The sequence below is a fragment of the Vigna unguiculata genome, chromosome 3 (assembly GCF_037176805.1).
Source record: "Vigna unguiculata cultivar grain cowpea cultivar isolate G323 ecotype 2 chromosome 3, ASM3717680v1, whole genome shotgun sequence".
Lineage (NCBI taxonomy): Eukaryota > Viridiplantae > Streptophyta > Magnoliopsida > Fabales > Fabaceae > Vigna > Vigna unguiculata.
The window spans coordinates 68,310,105-68,319,964 of NC_140794.1; the positions used below are offsets into that span (position 1 = coordinate 68,310,105).

Here is a 9,860-nt window from a genome sequence, read left to right on the forward strand (position 1 = left end):
AAAATAGCAATGAACTAATATTGATTTTCTTATAAATTATAAAGAAAATGCTTACATGGATTATATCATTTTTATAGTATTTTATAATTAAATAATAACGTAAAATTGTATATATATATTCAATTTGTATTTTATTTCACTTTATTTTAGTATTGAATTGATAGGTACAACACTTTTAAAACTTAGAAAGTTCGTTATTTTTTATCATAACCTAGGAACACATGTATATTTACACATTTTTTTTATAATACTAAAGAATAATGAATACAACTATTATTGCAATCAAAAAAATCACTGAAATATAAGAAATAAACTACTAATGAAATATAAATACACACACAAAATACCTATGAAGGTAACAAATGTTATAGCTATGCAAACTTTTCATCTTTCACTTCATTACGTGTATATGAAAAAAACCAAATAACAGTCAACAAACTAATCCTCACTATTCATTAATTATACTATACATAATTAGTGAAGACACATTTTCTATAACAAATATTTTTAATTTTTCATTACAATTAGATAATTTCTTCTAAATCAAGAAAACTAAAAATTTAGTTAATGAAGATAGACTTACAAATGGTAAAAGAGATAAAAGAAATATGCAGAAAAACTACGCACAAAAACTCATCATCATTATTAATTCTTATAAGAATAGTGTTATATATTACTGTCAGTTTTATTGGACTTTTTAAAAGATATAAACATATGCTTCTTTAATTATTTTTATATATATATGTGTATACTTGACCTATTAAAAGATCTGGCTAATTGCAGAGAATACGATTTATGTTACAAAATTGTTAATACTTCAGAAAAAACTTAATAATCCTTGTGACACATGAATATTTGCTTAAAATCTGTTGTAATTTTTTTTGTCCACGTGTGTCAAAGAACTATGCATAGAAGCTTTAAAAGAATATTATAAAATATAAAAAGAAAATCAACAAAATTACTTTGTAGCCTTTGAATAAATAAGCATTGTAAATATCTGCATAGATTTAAACATTATTTAAAAATAATAATAACCACTTAACTTTTTTTTACTCAAATAAAGTGACTTTTTAAAAAAATATTTTCAAATAATAACAAAATATTCATATTTTAACATTTTCAAATGGATTTATTTAACAGCAATTTTGTCATTTCCCATGTAAAAACCTTATAACTTGTCCTGAAATAGAAAAACTTGCTATAGTATAGAATCATGCTTCTGTTTCACTTCCCAAAACAAAATCTTCAACAGTAAGTGCCTCATTTTGTGCTACAAATTTCTAATGCTCCACCTTAGAAGGAAGAAAGACAACACAAAGCAAAGCATATTATATGTCTGTGAGTCCATGACATTGTTTGCAATGCTTTGAGACAATGAATCACTTTTCTTCTTTATCTAACACCCTTATATACCTTCCTTCTTAGGCCAAAAGTAACTTAAATTGTTCTCCAATTTCTTCACCAAGAATCAGAAAATCAAAAATAAAAAACCACTTGAGCACAGTGAACCATAGTAATTGTTTCTTGCTGGTGATGTTCATCACAATCACACTAATCATGATCTATATCAGGTTATCTCCTTCTGTGACATGTACCAAAATCAAACACCATGTAATCTAACTCATTTGTTTTGATCCTACAAACCCATAATTTCTCTCTTAATCTTTTCAACCACACAGTTTCCATTATTTTGCACCGAAGCTGTGATGGCCAATATCAATTTCCCATTATTAACAGTCACATTTGCAGCCAAAATCTCTGCTTGGTGATTGCAAAACACCTTGAAAATCTGTGCCACCAAACCTGGTCGAGGCACCCATTGAATACCAAAGAATGCAACATTAGCAGAAACAGTAACCACGATTGAACAATCTCTATTATTGTTACCACATTCAACCGTGGATCCTTCCACTCCTTTCACAGTCTCCTTCAACTTCTTCAACTCCTCCAACCTCTGCTTCTTCTTCTCAAGCTCTTTTATGTACCCAATTGTCTCGTTTACTATCACTTCTCTCGTAGCCTATGATTCCCCCATAACAGAGAAAAGGGTCAATCACAGAACTTGGTGACATTAAAATAAACAGGTGGAATAAAAAAAATCAAATGTGGACACATAATGTACAAAACAAAACCCATTTTACTAAAACCCCCAAAAACCATGAAATTGGCAAGAAATGAAATGTTGGATGATGATCGATGATTGATGAATGAACCTGAGGTAAGAGACCAGGGACCGAGGTTTGAAGCTGAGTGAACATTTGAGTCATCTTGGACCTTCTTTCACGTTCCATGTTAATGCTCCCACAATGGGAGTGAACCATTCTCTTAACACGCTTTCTGGTGGTGGTGGTGTTAGCAGTTGCTTCAGCAATGCTTGAAGGGTGAGGAAAAGAAGAAGAAGAAGAAGGTGGGATTTGAGAGAGTGGTGGCATGGTAGAGTGAGTTTCAGTTTCCTTTTTCGTAATTCGACCTTGCATCTTGGTCAATAATTTTCTCCCTTCTCGCTCACTCATTCCTCTGGTGTTTATATACCAACCAGTTTTGTTCTGTTTTGTATTGTATTGTACTCCTCGAGTGAAATTGACAAAAAGAAAAAAAATGGGGTGGTTAAGATTAATGATTGGTTTGATTTGAAACATTTGGTAGGAAAATACGTAGTGGTAATTGATTAGATTCCCGTGGGCATGCATGTGTGATTGTGACACCTTCTGTATCATGATCATGCAGAGTAACCGTATGAGTGGGAAAAAGTAGCAGAGAGAGACTAAAATAACAGACTTATTCGTCTGCAGAAATTGGACCCCACAAAGTGATGAACAAGAAAACAGAGAAGATAAGTACAAAAACAATGGTGATTTGTTATATTTCATCAGCCATTGTTACTTCTTCAGTGTTACCACTTTCGTACCATAAGATTATGAACTTCACAAACAGTCATGATTTATTACTCATTTGATTCCTCCTCCTGAATTTGCAGCAAATCAAAACATTTGTTGTTCGATACACTCTAGTGTCTTCTATTATTATTCAAACACAAATTACAATAATAACTTAATATGCTCTGATAAACATGAATTAGGATAATAATAAGGTTTAATTATTCATTGATCAAGCTCTTCGATGAAGTCTGACCACAGGAATAACCACAAGCAAGAGGAATGCCAATGATCCAATCAACGACACGCCAATTGAAACAGCCATTTGACCACAGAACTTATCAAACACATTGCACACTTTTTTCCAATTCACATGAGAGTTTCCTTTGTAGCCAAGAACACCCACCGCCGCGGCGGCGCCATTGCCGGAAAAGAGCAAAGCCACCATGATTGCGTCCAGAACAGTCATCAATGTCCACAACCCTTTACTTTTACCTCTGTTCACTAGGGCAACAACTAGAGACAAAGCTCCGTACGTGCATGCTATTGCATTGGTCACCAGAAAATACCTACCACACATGAAAAAAATTGTTGTAGACATGTTTTATATAGTCCTTGTGCAAATTTTTACAACCTTTTTTTATAAGATGTGATTTTTTAAATGATTTTAGAATATTAAAAAAAATAAGAAATTACTTAAAAATTATCACTTAAAATCATAAAAAAAGTTGTCAAAAAATTTAATAATATAATTTTGTTGAACTAAATTGAATGGGGTTTCACCTGCAATGGGTGGCATTAAAGAAAAAGTAGCCCCACTATGATTCATTTTTCAAAATACAATCTTCTGAATAATATGATACCAATTTGGATGTTGTTAAAGGTCAAAAACAAAGTCATTGATATCAACCGCTGTTAGTACTACAACTACAACCATAAATGGCAGCATTAAAGTGGCAGATGGGAAATCTGCCAAGTATATCATTCAATAAATTAAAGCAAATATTATTAGCCAAGACTTTTAAAAGCATAATAATTATTTAATGAGTTTAACAGACTATGTATATTATTATTTACAAATAGTATTTTTACTTTACCAATCTTTCATTTCCAACTTATCTTCAAGCTCCCATATTGCTAATGACCGTGAAGATCACAAAACCGTTGATTATTTACGTAACTATTCACAAAAGTTTCATATAGACTAATAAGAAAATGTTTCGTATAGAATAATACGAAGAAAAAATAATAGTAAAAAACTGCTGTTAAAATTGTTATCCCACTTTAGTACGTTTTTTATTTTAAAAAAATAATATTTTGATAACTAAATTTTGAAAATATTTCACAATTTAAGATGGTTTTAAAATATAAAAAATAAAAAAAAAAGTCATTTAAAAATACCATCTTAAAATAGAAAAGAAAGTTGACTTAATTATTAAAAAATTGAGGTGCTTATATAAGTATGTTAAAATTTTGTCAAGAAAAATTGTAGTTGCAACTCTGGTTAGAATATATACTTTCATTTTCATTTCTGCTCTTATTTATGAATTATGAATTCGTTTGAAATATTATTTTTGGGTGGTTACTAATAAAAGTTGTAGTTATATGTGAACCGTAAAATAAAGAAGTTAAAAATGAAATATTTATATATATTACTGGTGCTTGAATGGTAATATAACAGTGATACAAAGTGACTTCATATTGGATTAGACAAGAATTCAGCAGCAAGAGTATTCTGAACAGCAGAATCACTTTTGATCAGATAGATTGAGCAATTGAAGCATTATTAAGTGTTTGATGGATGAGAAGGTGATGAGTGGAGTGAAGAAAAATATGAAGAGCATGAACATGAAATGATAGGTTTAGAATTATTTTGAAGATGCAGAGAGTGTTGAAGAGAAAGAAGGTTTATAAAGAGAAGCAGAGAGCTTACAGAATAGCAGACATTTGATTCCACTTAGCAGTGAGAGGAACATACAAAGGTGGTAAGGAATCTGAAAGTTGAATGGGAATAACCTTAGTCTGTTTATCTGCTGCAATAACAATGGCTGCAGAAAGAGTGAGAACGAAGGCCAAAACCCTCATAACCAAATCATAAGCACTCATAGAAACTGCTTTTCCCATTTCTTTGCTCTCTGCACCTTCCACCTCATAACTGCTTCTCTTATAATAATCACTACCCTCCATCTATTATTATTAGTTTCTCTGATTTGAGAGAGCAAATTGGTGTTCACAAAAGCATTATTAAATAGGAGGTTTAATTAGATGTCTCAGTTTGGTATCTGTTTTTAAAAGTGTCAATTTAGTCTTAACTTTTGAAAAAGTGTCTTAATCAGGTCCCTTTCAGACAACAATTTCCAAAGTCGTTAACTTAATTCATGATTTTAACTACTAAATTTTGATATAAATATCAATAATATTTTGTTAGTCATTTTAAATATGAATATAAGTAATCATCTTTTCAAAAGTTGAGATTCAATTGACACGTCAAAATAAAAAGTGGGTATAATCCGACTAATTAAACATATTAAATACTGATGTGAGTACAGGTACCTGACACAAAAAGACACTTCAATTTTTCAAGTGACTAAACTCTAAGCAAGTGTGGAAATAAAACTTAGTAGTCAATTTCAGGTACTAAAGAGTAATATGTTTTATTTTCACAGTTAGGCTGCTCACAGTTTGGATATTTGTGAGCTCATTAATTTTGGGTCGGATAGGGTTTTGACTTTACTCATTTTTATTATTAATTTCTTTTTATTAAAAAATGTAAAATAAGTTCTTTAATAAGATTTGTAAGATACAAAAATTATCGATTCTTCTTATACTTCAATCAATAAAAAAGATTATGGTTGTGAGAACTTAATTTAATTCAGATATAAATTTTTAAACGAATAAACAGTAAAAAACTTATAAGCGTAAAATTTTCTATATCACAAAAATAATTATCTCCTCAAAACATTTTTTTTTTGTTTTGTTTATTCTTTAAGTGTGTAGATTTCGTTGTGTTCTCAGATTATATAATTGAGGAGGTAATAAGTTGATAATCCAATTAGGTGATCAAAGTTATTTTTTTTAATACATTTAATAGTTTCACATTGTTTAGAAGTTAATGTTTAAGACCGTTTAAATACTCATTCCTCCTACCATTTGTTGAGGCATCTTTTAAAAAAAAAACCGTGACGGAAAAGAATACCTAATAATTATTCTTCTTAGACCTTGATTGAGGACTTATGTTCCTATGTTTCTACCATATCCAATAATATATCACTTATAAACAATTATTATAATATTCGATATGATATTTGAAGAATTGCTTAGAGTTCTCTTGAATTTTTAAAAATACAAAATAAATGTTTTTTTTCTAGTAATTATGTTACCTTATGACAAGTTAGTTAACGATATCATCTTATTATCAATAAATTGTTTAGATGTGTAAAAAAATGTTGTAATTAATTTAGTAGGTATACCTTTATACATAAAGTGAATCATTTCAATATTCTTAGCTACAATTTTGATATTTGAAGGGTTTGTATGTAATTTGCTTGTTAGATTCATTGTTGAATTATCTCTTAATTGAAAAATGGAGTTCACATATTAATTTTTGCTTATATTGTAAATAAATTATATGTGATGTCTTTAAATTGTATTAAAATTTTGGATAGTTATATTTTAACCGACAAGAAAAATGGAATGGGAGATGCAAGAAGAGAAGATTTTGACCTAATGAAGAAAAGCATTTAAGAAGAAACAGATATGAAAAGAAAGGATACAACTTGCGTTGTCGACAAATACTAGCTACCCAAAATTTTACAAAACATTTCCAATTTCCCAACTACAACACACCAAAATATCTACACCTAACGTCCTAATATTTCTTTATTTTATTTTAATTTATAAATCTTATAATGCAATATAAACTTTAATTAATTTATGTATAAATAAAATCCTAAAACTATAGCCTAACCTGAGTTGGTATTTAGAGAGATATTAATTTACAAAATTTGAACTATTTTTCTTCCAATATTATATTCATGGAACTTTTGGGGGTCCCAACATAGTGTATCACAGCTTCACTTCAATGAGTTGGTTATGCTTCCACCTAAATTCCGTGTTCAATCAAACAATAAAATATGTTGTTATGAAAAATTAGTGTTTCAATAATCAAATTCTAATGCTTGATTTAGTTATTTCAATAATTAAAATTGTGTTTAGGTAGCCTTCACATTCATTCAACATTAATTGAAATATTCTCTACCAATACCGACCAATAAATGTTCTGTAAAGGTGCAATAAAAAAGACTATTTGTTCTTATGAGATTTTGTATTCATATTGGTTAATAATATGTTAACACATCTTAAATGGAAGTTACAAAAAGTATATGTTACATAGTTTAGAAAAATATTAAGAACAATTAACTAAAATACATTTTAAATATGAAAAATGTAGAACTTTAATTTATATTATATAAATTTTATTATTTTTCGTGCTTTATTTAACTCAAGCTATTTAAAAAGAAATATATATATATATATATATATATATATATATATATATATATATATATATATATATAAACCGATATATGGATATAGATGTATAGGTAGTAGTTGTATCCTATTAAAATAAGAGAATTAATATGCATTTTTTTTCAAATTTGACTTTTCTTTGAATTAAACAACAACATTTAAATAATATTAATATTATTAAATAAAAATAATATGATAATCAAGAAAGAAAAATAAGACATACAATTTTTTATATATATTTAATTCTACCTTAATCTATACGTAATGTTCATTCCAAAATAATTTTAGTTGAATTTTTTCCATTAATTGTAAAAATTTAAAGTTATACATATTTTATGTGTAATATGCAACACCACTTAAGTAGGACACTTGTCGAAACTTCTCAAGGAAACAAAAATTGTAGACATCCAACATAATATAAATTTTTTGATGTATTTTTATTCGTTCATAGGCTTCATTTATGTGGTTGTGTTCATATTGTACTATTGTATTTGATTGAATGGAGAGGATGATTTGAATGTATCAGAGAATAAATTTTTGAGAGGTGCATGAGAATCAATTTTCATATGCGATAATGTTGGAAATATAAGTGTGAGGTCATACATTAAGTAAAATAATAAAATTAACCAGGAAAGATTTATAAACTCATCATTTTAAGATTTTGGGTTAAGAGTAGTATGAATTTCTTATGTGTGGATTGCTCATGTTTCATTGGTATTGTATATGCGTAATGATCCTCTATCAAAAAGTAGAGCTCTCAAAATCGGTAACTCGGTCCAGCCCAGTTCGACCCATCACGGGTTGATCATTTAGTGAGTTAACCAAACCTGACTTACCTATTAGCGAGTAAAAAAAATACAATTTTTTATTTTTCTTTCAGTCAAAACTAAATAATAATTCTAATCTGACCCAAATGCAAAATCTAACTTAACAAAACATACTTATGTGATTCTTTATTTGCAGGTTGGTGAGCTAACCGGCTCATCACAGGTTTAACCTGGGTGAGCCAAGTTCTAGGTGAGTCGGATCAAAAATATACCCGTATTAAAATTTGTAAAAAAATTTCAACCTGATCCGAACCCGTAGTGGGACGGGTTAGCTTGCGAGTTCCAATTCATTTGGAAAATATAGAATAAGGAAGATTTATTTTCCTTATTCTATATTTCCAATCCAATTTAAATATATTTATTTTAAATTGTTAGTAAATTGTTTTAAAATTTTATATTTGAATTTATAAAGTTTTTATTTTTAAAGCAACTCTAACATTTATCTATAAATTATAAATATACAAATATTTGAAACAAAATTTAAATAAAAGTCAATGCAAAATATACATTTAAATAAACTTAATTCTGTTAAAAATATCACTTATAATAAAAATATCATTGTAAAATTTATACAAAAATTAAATTTTATATAAGGATGAAATTGATTCACTTTAAAAAAAAAAGTGACCAAATTGAAACACAATAATAAATACAGGGACTGCAGTGAGACTTTTTACATCCAATCGTGACACGTGACACTACCACTATCACATCACAATGTCTTTGTCACGTGGCACAATGTCAGATTGACATGTGACAATTTTTTTTATTTTTTTTTAAATTATAAAAAAAATTTAAAAATAAAAAAAAGCCATGTGTTGACAAGGGGACTGAAAGGATCTAATTGCAACGAATTTTTCAAAATTACAAGGGTACTCACTATGAAAAATTCTCATATTACATGAGAATTTTCTTGTAAATTTGTTAAACAAATTTGTAAGAAAAGACTTTTTCTGCTATTTTTTTTAAGAATTTTAATTGGTAGGTAATTCCTTCGTGGGTAATTATTTCCTACAAAATTATAAAATTCGCAAGTATTTCCTAAAAAATTTGTTGCGAAAAGTGTTTTATACAAAATATTTTGCAAAAAAATTAACAGCAATTTTCTGCAATTTTTTTTCGTAACAAAATTCATAAGTATTTCCTACAAAAAAAAATTCAAAACAAAATTGGAAGGAAATATGAATTTTTTTAATAGTGACGTACTTGAAATTTTGTTACAAAAATAGAAACTATCTGGAATTATTTAACCATTAAATAATATATGAGTAATTTCGTAATTTATGTTCCCCTCTAATCTCACTAATCATCTCTCCCATCACCTTCTACTCCTTTTAAACGAACATATGTTACTCCCTCGTTAATCATCTCTACCTATTTGTGAATAGTAGATTTCATGTTCTAAATATATCTTCTAAAGTAAATAAAAAAGAGAATAATGTATGGTTTAGAAAAACTTACAAATTTAATAGATTTTTAAATCTTTGAAAATTCAAACTCAATTTAAGATTTATATAACTTGGTATAAAAAAAATGAATAACAAAAATCATAATTGTATTACCTAAGTTTTGGGACATATATATAGTTGTCAACCACTTCATTTAAATGATGTATTTGATTTATCTC

At 28.1% G+C, this 9,860-nt stretch overlaps 2 protein-coding genes across 2 annotated transcripts; both read right to left on the reverse strand.

Annotated features, from left to right (window-relative positions):
• Positions 1-1,165: 1,165 nt before the first annotated feature.
• Positions 1,166-2,870, reverse strand: LOC114175048 (uncharacterized). Its single transcript, XM_028059801.2, has 2 exons — positions 2,214-2,870; positions 1,166-2,020 (listed from the first exon to the last, which is right to left on the reverse strand). Exons 1-2 carry the CDS (start codon positions 2,868-2,870, stop codon positions 1,637-1,639), a joined length of 1,041 nt encoding a protein of 346 aa, XP_027915602.2. The 3' UTR covers positions 1,166-1,636.
• Positions 2,871-2,923: 53 nt separating this feature from the next.
• Positions 2,924-5,105, reverse strand: LOC114177161 (CASP-like protein 1E2). Its single transcript, XM_028062416.2, has 2 exons — positions 4,810-5,105; positions 2,924-3,445 (listed from the first exon to the last, which is right to left on the reverse strand). The coding sequence occupies exons 1-2, from the start codon at positions 5,061-5,063 to the stop codon at positions 3,109-3,111; spliced, it is 591 nt and encodes a 196-aa protein (XP_027918217.1). The 5' UTR covers positions 5,064-5,105; the 3' UTR covers positions 2,924-3,108.
• Positions 5,106-9,860: the final 4,755 nt, after the last annotated feature.

Coding starts and splice junctions, on each gene's coding strand:
- LOC114175048 (XM_028059801.2), bottom strand. CDS start 2,870: ATGAAATATAACAAATCACCATTGTTTTTGTACTTATCTTCTCTGTTT. Junction 2,021..2,213: donor TCCCTGGTCTCTTACCTCAG/GTTCATTCATCA, acceptor GGGGAATCATAG/GCTACGAGAGAAGTGATAGT.
- LOC114177161 (XM_028062416.2), bottom strand. CDS start 5,063: ATGGAGGGTAGTGATTATTATAAGAGAAGCAGTTATGAGGTGGAAGGT. Junction 3,446..4,809: donor AATCAAATGTCTGCTATTCT/GTAAGCTCTCTG, acceptor CATGTGTGGTAG/GTATTTTCTGGTGACCAATG.